Below are 12529 nucleotides of genomic sequence, written 5' to 3' on the forward strand. Positions count from 1 at the left end.
AATGCCAATGAGTTGACTAAGTATGAGGATCTTGCTTTGGAGGAATATCAACACATGTATCTTGAGGGCCACAGAGCTGATGGACATACCACATTTCTGAAGCCATACTATTATGTTCTGAACAACATCTTGAGACAGATCTTGTATCCCAAGGTCGGTGACTCCACCTTCCTTCGAGATGATTCACAGAAGGTGCTTCAGCGATTTGGAGATGAGTTCTAGAAATTTTCCATCAGCAGATACATTTGGAACAAGATCCATGATGCTACTGAGGATCCGGTAAAGCATCTTCCCTATGCACCATACATCATGCATATCATAGAGCATGTATCTGGCATCCGTTTTCCCTATGACTCTAAGCATAAGCTCCTCAAGATATCCAACAAGACCTCTATCATTACTGCTAGAGAACTAAAAGAAAAAGTTGAGGCAGCCCAAGCTAGAGGGAAAGGTCCTTCGGGTTCTCGCTCTCGCCGTGGTGCTACCACCACTGCTGCTGCTGCTCGCTCATCTAGTGATGAGCCCCTTTCTTCGTCCTCCTCCAGAAAGAAGCCCAACAAGTTCAAGTTTCTAATAACTTACATGTTTGGACAGTGTTGTGCTAGTGCTCAGCGTGAGCACGACATGCAAGAGAGGCTATATCGGTTGGAACAGCAAGCAGGCATTGTATCTTCTCCTCCACCGCCATTTGTGCCTCCTCATGATCCGTTGGCTTTATATGATGAGGCTTGTGCAGCGTACAAAGATGATGCTTCTTCTTGCCCGCATGGCAAGGGGAAAGCAACTGAAGAGGATGAGGAATATTAAGAGGAAGATGATGATAAAGATGATGGTGGTGGTGACGACGATGACCAAGATGAGGATGATGACTCCAACGATGAGTAGCTGCTTATTCACGCGGCCTACCCCTTTTGGCACTTATTGACAAAGGGGGAGTGTTAGGCTTTGATTTATCTTGTAATAAGTTAGTTGGTCTTATGGTTTTGGAACTTTAAAACCTTTAGCGTGTATGAACTATGTCATGTGGTGGCAACCGTGTGATGGACAACTATCTATTTATATGTGTGTGATGGATGATTGTAGGATAAGTAATGTTTTAATCTATCTTATTTGCTTGTGCTTATCTCTACTTGTCATGATGAATGCTTTTTGTATGGCCATGTGTTCCTTCAAGTTTCTACTTTGAAATCTTAGACATCATACTTCTTTTTACTTGTTGTGTGAAATAACATATCATATTACATCTCTTTTCACCGATACTTATTTGTTCACACACACTTGTTGCACCCCACAGATTGCAAAATTTAGGGGGAGCTTTTGTCTTGAGGTATGCAAATCATGCATAAGTGATTCTAGTTGATATTCAAATTCATGCATACATCAAGGGGGAGCTCTTCATAAATTTTGGGGTTCAAAAGTCTAGGTTGGTTGTCATCAATTACCAAAAAGGGGGAGATTGAAAGTGCATTTGCCCCCTATGTGGGTTTTGGTGTATTGATGACATCCAAATTAGGGACTAATGTGATCTTAATGAAATATGTTGCAGCTATTAGTCCCATGAAAGATTCAAAGAGTTGATAAAGATGAAATGGTATCCCTTAATTCTTGAAGTTGTAAAGGCGGACGAACTCAAAATGATCTCTAAAGGTTTTAATTTTGTTTTTGAGTTTAGGATCCGCCGCACTATAAAGAGGGATGCAAGTTTAGTTGGTCTGAGGAAGATAGAGTGCTCAAGCATTTAAATAAAATCAAAAGAGAGTCACTCTAGCACTTCACGAGCACATAGAATAATTTTCTATGAATTTCGGTGTCGGAAGTCCCGACGTAAGTCGGAACTCCCGACAGTAGGAAGTCCCGACCTAAGCCAGGAGTCCCGGCACCTATGCTTCTGACTGCTCGCTGTCTGTGCACGTCGGAAGTCCCGACGTTCACTGGGAGTTCCGACCATCGGAAGTCCCAACATTCGCCGGGAGTTCCGACACTGACCTGACCCAAGCCGGGAGTCCTGGCATCTGTAGTGCTGGCTGTTTGGTTTACTGCGCACATCGGAAGTCCCGACGTTCGTCGGGAGTTCCGACACTGACTTGCACGAGCTGACTTCCGACTCTTTATGTACAGTGTTTTCTATTAACGTCGGAAGTCCCAAGATCTGTGTCGGGACTTCCGACGTAGATCTGAACGGTTGGATTTTTACTTGGAGTATAAATACTCCTCTCTTCACTTCTAATCGTTATGGACCCATTTCACAGTTGACTCACTTCATGCTGAACAGCTCCCAAGCAACTAAAGCACCCCTCTCCTTCCTCCTTTGCTCCAATCTTCGATTCCCTTAGGGTTTGAGTGAAAGGAGAGTGGATTAAGTGAGAGCATCACTTTGGAAAGCTTGAGCACTTGATTTCTTCGTCAAGCCGGTTGATTTTGCGTCTATTACTCTTGGGGCTTTGCCCCTAGCCGGCTAGGCGTTGCCTAAGAGCTTCCATCTTGTGGAAGAGCCTTGGGAAGTTTGTATCACCCTTTGATTTCTTAGTGGAAAGCTCAAGTGACCTTTGTGGTCGCTTTGAGAGAGGCAAGGAGGTGGAAAAGACTCCGATCTTAGTGGTCACCTCAACAACGAGGACGTAGGAGCTCCTTTGTGGGGTTGCCGAACCTAAGGATAAATCCTTGTGTCCCGCGTGCTTGTTGTTGTTGTGATTGCTTGAGATTACTTGAGATTACTTGTATGTGTTTGTCTCTTTGTCTCCAAAATCTCCATTTTAGGGTTTGGACTCGATCTACGATTTGAAGGCATTACGGCGTCAAGGGAGTGACCCAACATCTTCACCAAACCACTAGAAAGTGAGGTTGTAAGATTATTTATCTCCAAAGTTAAATTTGGCACTGCTTTTGTAGTTCACGTAGGCGTTGGAACTGCTGACGTTTGCGTTGGAACTTCTGACAACGTCGGGAGTTCCGACCCAAACGTCAGGACTTCCGACAGTGGCTGACAGATTTGAACTTAGCATTTGTAGTAAATTTTTAGATATGCCTATTCACCCCCCCTCTAGGCATTGTTAGATCCTTTCAGCAACATGGAACAAGGGGGCTAGAGCAATAGGTTATTTTATGGTGCTCTAGATTTCTCTCCTTAAGGACTTATCTGTAAGTGATCATCTGGGACTTACAGTACAGCTGTGAGGGCTACATGGCTCTGGCTTTAGCTCTGTATGAGGACATTTTCTAGCTTGTTAGAGTTTACCTTTATTGGCGTAAGAATGGCTTGCCGAATCGGGTATAGTGCGGCCTTTGTCCCCTTGTGTATAGATTGCGTGTCATTGTGCCATCGGGAATGGGGGCTCTATATCTGTTTGCCAAGTGAATCTAATGGCCCTAACTTGTTAGACGAACCTTTGAAAGGCTTCATAGTGAACCCTGTCGACCTTCCTTGGAAGTGGGTCAAGAGATTAGCTACCTCGGGCGAAAGGGTAAATCGCGACTCACAGTGAAAGTGTACAACCTCTGTAAAGTGTAAAACTGGTATATCAGCCGTGCTCACGGTCACTAGCGGTCTTGGAACCCTTACGGAATAGATGATGAACACTGATGATACTGATGATTAAGATACTCACTAATGATTACCGTTTATGCTATTCTTTATTCATGTTTACCTGATCATGTGTATATGGGCTGTGAATAAACTTGTAGCTACTCAATTGCTAAAATTGTGATAATTAAAAGCTGGTCATAGTTAACTAGTGTCAGCCTTTTGAGCCTCATGAACCCCCTGTTATATTTGTTAAGTACGACATGTACTTACGTTTGCTTTATTTTTCAAATATTTGAATAAAAATCCCGGATGGGTATCAGATTGCTAGAGTTTGGAGGAATTAGATTTATGATCAACCAGTCAGTTGTCTTTATGGAATTAAAGTCTTCACCCGAAGATCGAAGTTGTCTTTCCGCTGTTTAATATCTAAGGTTATATTCTTTATACTAAGTACGTTATATATTGAGCATTGTCTATTAATATTATCCTTATTTGTAGCTGTATGTGAGATTTAACTTTATTGGCTCACATATGATGTGTATCTAGTTTTATTCTTAAAACCAGGCGCTACATTATCTGAATTTTTTTTAATACTTGATATATTTGTTACCCGTTTATATACCAGGCAGCGCACCGGGACGACCTTGTTAGTTGTTTTTGACAATCTGGTGGCAGACCGAATCAAACAAATTGAGGCAACTAGAACTATATATACTAGTGTGGTACTGTCATTTCAAAAAACAGGTACACTCCGCTCAGGAAAAAAAACAAGTACACTTCTATTTCTGTTTGTAACATGATTTAACCTAACACTAAATATCTTGAAGCAGTACCAGCGAGATAACCCTAATCAACTGCAGTACCACAGAACAAACATTGCCTGCTCGGCTGTGCTGCGCTTAACTGTAGCTGCAGAAATGTTCTCACAATTTATTGTAGCAAAACCCAAAAAAGCTACAATTTACTCTTGTACGTTTGCCCTATATATGTTAATAGGTTGAGCAAAAATGAGTGGTGGATATGCATTTTATGCTAGATTCTAGCGAATTCAGCTAGTACGCAAGGAACCATGCTATTACTTCATATATCATGCTAGTCTTACATTGCCATACACCTCAGGCGCGCAATAAACACCAACTCAGATTTACATTTGTACCGTGATAATTGTCTGGTGGAATGATAACTAGAGAGCCAAAGCATATGTAAGGTAGTCTTGACCTCACCAGCACAAATTCACATCCATCGCAACTCCAAGCTAGTACTATAGTAGTGCTGTACCATTCTTACTATGTTTCATGCTTGGTGCAGTCAAAGCCTTGACAAACAGATACCCAGACTATGATTACAAGGAGCAAAAGGATTCCAAGAATCACCAACTTAATTTTCATGTTCTGCAGCCATGTCTTCCTACGAATCTTCACCCCCTGTTTCTTGAACTCCTGGGCCTGAATTACATACATGTGATGCAGGTCCATTATAGAAGGAAAAGAAGCACATAACTGGTACATTGATAAGGGATCATGTACCTGACTATGTAGATCAGAAGTCTTGTCTTGGAGTTCACTCAACTTTTCTCCACGGCCCAAAGTCTAAAAATACAAGAGGCAGACATGACAAAATTATAAGGGATCGCCAATTCAAGCTAACAGTAAAATGAATGCTTAAGTGATGGTGGAATCAACAAATAAGTAGAGCTATGGTAACACTTTCAAACATTGTTTCTATGATTATTACAAGTTTACAACGTCCATAGCAGTCATAAGAACAAGTTGATGATTCTCATGCAGCGCACTCAACTTGCATAAACACTATCATTTCTTTCACCGAAAATGCTCTTAACTATTAATAATTTACTGATGTCTGCATGTCATGTCTAATGTATAACTAAGGCAAGCATGATAACCATCATACTGTTGTGTAAAATACTAATCTTATTATGCTTCTAGCATTAAACTTCATTTTATCAATTGAAAATCATGTACACATGAAACAACTCATGGGAAGTTGGGAATTAGGCATGCACGCTAAAATTAAATCTGAGGAGACGTACAAATGTAATTCATTTACCTACTAATGTCAACTACTTGTATTGCACATGAAATCAAGTAACATCTAAAAAAGGGGTAGCTAATAAAAATTTGACAAAACAAGAATAAACTGTACACCTAACCAGGCATATAATTTCCTTTATATTCATTGCAAAAAAAAAACAAATCCTTATATGAACAATGTATTCTTTGATTGTTATGTGTGCAATTAAGAAGTTATCTCTATTAATGTGACACTCCAATACTGCCTCTCTTTTTTTTTTTGCAGAAATGGAAATCAATTTCTGTCCATGAGCTCTATCAATAACTTTGCCTATGTGGCACCTATATCATCAACCAAAGATAGCACACATTAATCAGTGAATACTGGCCCTGTTCTATGTTGTTTCAGGTGCTCCTATACATATCAACCAATAACAACACAACAGCATATGCTCTCGTACAAAATGAGCTATAACATACCTTTTCTATGTTGTCTAACATGATATTTTTAACTTCTGAAACTTGGGCTTGCACTTTTAACGTTTTATCTAGTTCCTCTGAATGATCAAGAACATACTGAATGTGCTGCTTTATAACTGGTCTGCATTGATGAAAAGTTCAATTTTCAGAAAAAAAAGAATAAAACATTCTATGCATTCTCAGAAGCACTTATTATAAGACATACCCATATTCTTTATTTAGACTTTTTGCAAGAGCTGTATCAGCTTTACCACCACCGTATCTCTTCATGAAGTCATCTTCTAACCTCTCAAGAAATGCCACTGAGACATTCTTTGGAACGGATTCCTTCGCAACTACACAATAGGCTACAAAATGTTCAAAGAGCAAAGGTTTACCATGAATATACTGATTATCATCATCATGTGATCTATAGCAGTTAAGCAATTAAGTTGTACTAGGCCTGTAGCCGGATCTCCAAGATCCACAACAATGCATGGTTCAGGATCGACATGGTCACGACAAAGGAGTTTAGGCTCTTGGCTGATAACCAACATTAATGTTGAGCTGTTATAGTTTCAGTCTGGTATGTCTGTTGCCATAAAAGATTGGTGATGCCCTTATGGGGATCTTGCAATCCAATTGCAAAGAATCCCGAGCTCGGATACTTATCTTTTCTTATGTAGTACAAGCTGCAGCAATCAAGGTTGGAGCTTTGCCATTGACATTTTTATAGCACCACTAAGAAGGCACAGCAAATTAGGATCATTGGTCCCCCATAGAACTTCCTAGTTCCTACTTCTACTAGAGCATCACTGATGCAAAAGCAAAAGGCTTAATAGGCTTCGATTGATCGCATCTATCTCACCGTAGCCGCGATGCAGGAGGAAGTTGAATGTGTGCCCGTCGCAGGCGTAGCTGAACCGTACCGGCGGGCCGCCGCGGCCGTCAGGTCCGGTGCTGGCGGAGGACGACCCGGCGGGTAGCCGCTGCAGGCACTGCGCGGCGATGGCGGGGAAGTTGCCGGTGAACTCCGTGTACTCCGCCAGCACCGCGGTGCCGCGCGCCACGAAGGCGTAGATCAGCCACTCCGCCTTGCCGCCGCCCTCCCCCGAATCCTTCCCTCCCGGCGCCGGTGACACCATCGGATCAAGACAGGAGTACAGGACCGCTAGGTATCGGGTTCTTGGCAAGATCGGGAGGGACAAGAGGGAAGGTGGTGGGGGCGATTTCGTGGTTTCTTGGTGCCGGGGGAGAGTATCCACTCTCCAGCGCGAGCTCGTGAGTGTGCAGTGCCGAACGGCGCCGCCTGCGTGCCTGTCAATGCTTGGAGTAGGAATGCGTGCTGTTGCCAGCGCCGGCCGGCTTTTCTGATCGCTTTTTTGCACTCGGTGCCTGGTCACTTGTTTGCGATCTTTGTCCTGCTGACATTGATTGCTTCTCTCTTTACCCCTGCTTTGCCATTATTTACGCCAAGCTTCTTTTATTAGGACGGTTAGTCGGAGCTTGGTAATTTAGGATAGAGAAGAACGAAGACATTTCAGTCGTTTTTTTGTAACTTTATTTTTTTTTATAAAGGAAGCTTTTTTTGTAACTATAGATACCAATAGTTTTTTTTACCAAATTTAAAATATATGCAATACTGCGAAAGCAAAGTTCGTGAGAAATATGCGGATATTGCTTTTCATATGTCCCACATTATGTACAAGGCCAATCTAAACGGCTCCAATTCTTTACTACGGCGTGCGAAGAAATCAAAGCGGTGAAGAAAAAATATAGTGATTTCATAGGGTTATCTTGAGAAAAAAAGAGAAAAACGACTTCTTACTAGTTATTACAGTGCACGAAAGAGCCGGATTTGGTCAGATCTCCACTAAACCGGGCCTAAATATTTACACATAAACCTTTGAAGATTTGACTACACAATTTTATTTCTCTTTGAAAAATCTATATAATTTTATTTGTGGGATGATAGATCTTCATTTTGAGAATAATTCCAACAAATTAGAAAATGCATTTTTCTCTTATCAAAATCAACATACTCAAATCAACAATCAAGAAAACTATGTAAATGAACATATCTTCAATATATTATTTTGGTTTTCCACGTGTCTTGAAGAGATTTGAGGTTTGCTAAAGAAGTTGCAAGGTAGTTACAAAGATTAGGTTCTCCTAAAGGGGCACGATTGCTCAACTACGTATTAAAATGGCAATCGGTAAGTCATCATATTAAGTCAAGTTAAAAGTGGAGGCAATAGTAAGATAGCATAAGGACACTTCATTCTTTCGTGTTGATTTCTTGCTAACATAAATGTCGGCTAGATAGTTTAACTCATATAAAATGACATGGTTTGAATTTGAGAAAGCTTATGATAGAGTGAAATAGGATTTTCTCTAGCAATTTTGAGAATGAAAAGTCTCACATACTTTGGTGTAACTGGGTTGAGGTTTTTTGTTTGGGTGGTAATATAGGAATAATAGTGAATGAATAAATTGGTCATTGCCTCCAAACAAAAAAAAGCCTAAGGCAACAATATGATCCATCATCTACTATGTTGTTTAAACTCGTGGTAGATATGTTCACGGTCATTATTTCTAGAGCCAAGGAGGAAGGGTAAGTGAAGGGCATGAAACCACATTTATTGGTGGATGACTTATCTATCTTGCAAAATGCATATGATATGGTGAGACCATAATGTAGAACAGGCAAAGAACATGAAGTTGTTACTTTGCACGCTTGAGAAAATTATCTAGACTTTAGATAAACTTTCGCGAAAGTGAAATCATTTGATTTGGAAAGAAGTACAATGTTCACATCTATTTGGTTTCAAAATTGGTATTTATCTTTTCCACTATTATGGCATACCAATGTACTTTGGAAGGTTATTGAGGAAAGAATTGAGAAAAAAAGTTGTGTAACTAGAAAGGGAAATTGCTTTTCGTGGGCCGAATACTAATGTTGATTACCACTTTTTCTATCTAACTTACCTATGTTCATGCTATCGAGACCCCTTAGGGGAACATTAAAGAAAATTGAGTATTATAGATTTAGTTTTTGTAGCAGAACGATGAAGTATATAAAATCAACATGGTCGACAAAATGATTGATTTTACGCCAACCAAAAGTATAAGGAGATCTCAGTATATAAAACCAAGAGTTGCAAAGTAAGTGTTTACTAGATAAATAATGATTTAAACTTTCTAATGAAGATGGAAAAGGTTTTTTGAGAAACAAATACATCAAAGACAAAACCTTAACTCGTATTTAGATAAAGGCTAGTAATCCACATTTTTGAACAAGTCTTTCGAAAGTGAGGGATTGATTTGTAAATCCAGGAAGGTTTAATTTGAGCAATGGCTCCGGTAACAGAATCGTCCAATTTATAATAGCACAAGTACAAAACGATCGTCGAAACGATCAAATTCTCGCACTTGAGCCCATATAAACCCGGTAGTCAACTGAAACCACGAAGGGTTTCAAACCAACTTGCATACAACCAAGATCACAGTAATTCAACATAACACATCACACGTTACAACATTTCACAACAGTTTACAGATAGACTACAACACATCAGAGTCATAGTTATTACAAACCAAGTCTTGTAAAGTAGCGGACGCAAATAGTTTAACTCACACACACGAGTTCAAATACAAGTACCAGCTTGTCGATCACATCCCACAAAAGCATTTAGATAAGATAAACAAAGATCATGCCCGTAATCTAGTCTTCATCACCCGCCGAGTGAAGACAGTACTTACAGAAGCCCTGATAAAGAAGGTCATCTGTAACAAGAGTGAATAAACCCTGAGTACGAGAATGTACTCAGCTAGACTTACCCGTCGAAAACCAAAATAATTGACACCAAGGATCATGCATAGCTTAATTTAGTGGATCTGGCTAACACTTTCTTTTGTGAAAAAGCATAAGTAATAATGATCAACTCTTAACCTGAGCTAGCAGTGACTTTTAGCCATTAACCTATCATCTATATTAGCACATGTACTAAGCAATCACTTGAGTAAGATGCAAACATTATTAACCATAGCAGGTATAAACCGTGGCAACATTATCATCATTCTTCATTTAACCATATCGTTAAATTAAGTGAATCTACGTTGCCGCTGCTCAGTTAAGTTCTCACTATCTGGGAGAGACAGCGATTCGAATCGATTTCTATTCAGCTGGATGGGTATTCCTACCACAAACCCTGCTTCCCCCATCAGGGTCGCAAACAAGTCACCTTTGGTACAATTCAGGAGTTGCGGGTACGATCAGTGCCATAAAATCAGAGAACCACTCTGCCATGAGTGCTCGGTGACTTAACCCGCCCTTGGGCTTACGTTAATGGCTCTCCGCACATCCTTACTACCATCCAGATTGCGACCAACTGCTCGTGATCCTGGCCTGAGTCGAGCTACTAGGCTTCACGATCGGAACGACTTATCTGGCCAGCTAAGTGTTAGGCTATGTTCAACATGACGTGAGGACGTACAGCGTATCGGTCCTTAAACGACATAGACGGAGTCACTATGTCCAACCCTACACAAGACTCCGCTCGGTCTTAATTCATTATTAACATGGTTCTTTTTCATGATAGCAAATATAGCCAACCGTGATCCACCTCATCCTAAAGCTCGTAGGTGACAGAAAATCACCCGACTTCTACCGCACTAAGCATGGCTAAGCATTTAACTTGTTCCTGAACTTAAATAGGATTCAAATGCGATATCTAGACAAGGATAGATATATAATGCAACAATTGGTTCCAACCAAATCATATACTTAATGCATCATCAACAATAAAAGATACTTAAGATATTTGTAAAAATATGGAGACTTAGAATGCTCTAGGGCTTGCCTTTCAGGAAAGAGGATGGGAGGTGGTCAGGGCACTTGAGCAACTCCTCCTCGGCGGCTGCTTCGTCGACTGCCTAAACCTCGGGCTCCTCCTCCTAGCTCGCTCCCGTCACTCCCCTCTGGCACACCTATTGCATGTATGCGCAAGATAAATATCATGGATGCACATGAACGAAGTTAGGGATGCTCGGGGAATGCACATGCTTACTGCAGTCCGCATATTCTAACTTAAGCTCTATTCAATCACTTTAACTTTACTAAGTTTATACAACCTAATGTACAATTGCTCATCTTCAGTTAAGAACCTAGCACCTGCACCTAAGCATGTTCTCAAGTTAGGCTAGCACCTAACTAATCAACAGAATATTGCAACAAAGCATACACACAAACATTCGTATTTCAGCAAAACAGGAACTAAATAGTGGTATAGTAAACTGATCATAACTGGAGATCTACACATCGAAATGACAGGCAACAAGATAATTTGGAAATCTTATGAAATTGCATACAATTCATTTTCAGACCACAAGGCATGATTCCACACTTTACCAGGTCGAATTTACATAAACACATAATCAGGTCCAAACAAGACAGAGAGCAGGCAAAAACTATGATCCAACTTTGAACGACTGTAACTCCTAAACTATTAGGCTAAATGCCACCAAATTTTAACAGGAGCTAGATACATAAGTTCGCTACAAACCTTTGTATTCACCACTTTTCCAGAAAACTAAAATTATCATAGTGAACTTTGCAAAGTTCCTAGAACTGTCCAAAAAGACATAATGCAAAAAAATAATTATTAACTTATGTTGCAAACACATAAATAGACAAAACTAACTTTACTAACTCATCACACATGACAAAACCAACTTTACTAACTCATCACACATATTAAAAGAATACCAGAAAGTAAGGTGTTCATCACCAATTCATTTTTAATGCTTTTCTTAATTTATTTAATTATTTAAGAGGAATAATAAACATATATGAAAACTGCACCAATTAATCTACAAAAAGGTACCATATGCCTCCAAGTAGGCTACTGTAAAAATTTCACATCATTTGAACAAGTATTACATCCTACATAAAAATAACAAGGCATAAAGGCTTAAAATAACATAAATAGGAAACCCTAGTGAAAAGGTCAAGCAATAGATTTTATATTTTTTAGCATCCTTAAGGTACTAGGACAACCTCCAATAAATTTTATGAGCATTGGATTCATAGATAATTTATAACAATTCACACAAGGATCACCTAATTATAAAAGGAAAATCTATAACTCAAAAAACTATTCATGCACTGACTCTCAAATTTTTACCAGAGCTTATACTCATCAAGAAAAGCTCACCATATAAATTTAAAAATTTTTGGAGCACAGAAACTCTAGATACAATTAACAAGGTTTGTATTTATTTAAAAACACATTTCAAGTTTCAATTTAATTCTTACAGAACTCTACTACAAGTGCTAATATTATATTTTTCCTAATACTACACTTCACCAAGATCCTCACAAAATTGGAACCACCAAATTGGATCTACCAAACTCCAGATATAAATTTCACAAAGTTGCATTCAAAACTGAAATAAATGAGCTATCCTATTTCTTAACAGTCACTGGCAAGCGGGGTCCACGACATAGGAGGGGCCC

At 39.7% G+C, this 12529-nt stretch overlaps 1 protein-coding gene across 1 annotated transcript; it reads right to left on the reverse strand.

Moving 5' to 3' along the window:
- Positions 1 to 4589: 4589 nt before the first annotated feature.
- On the reverse strand, positions 4590 to 7389 carry LOC136551138 (vesicle-associated membrane protein 724-like). Its single transcript, XM_066542723.1, has 5 exons — positions 6881 to 7389; positions 6239 to 6380; positions 6034 to 6154; positions 5050 to 5112; positions 4590 to 4968 (listed from the first exon to the last, which is right to left on the reverse strand). The coding sequence occupies exons 1-5, from the start codon at positions 7155 to 7157 to the stop codon at positions 4810 to 4812; spliced, it is 762 nt and encodes a 253-aa protein (XP_066398820.1). The 5' UTR covers positions 7158 to 7389; the 3' UTR covers positions 4590 to 4809.
- Positions 7390 to 12529: the final 5140 nt, after the last annotated feature.

This window comes from Miscanthus floridulus, chromosome 4 (assembly GCF_019320115.1).
Source record: "Miscanthus floridulus cultivar M001 chromosome 4, ASM1932011v1, whole genome shotgun sequence".
NCBI lineage: Eukaryota > Viridiplantae > Streptophyta > Magnoliopsida > Poales > Poaceae > Miscanthus > Miscanthus floridulus.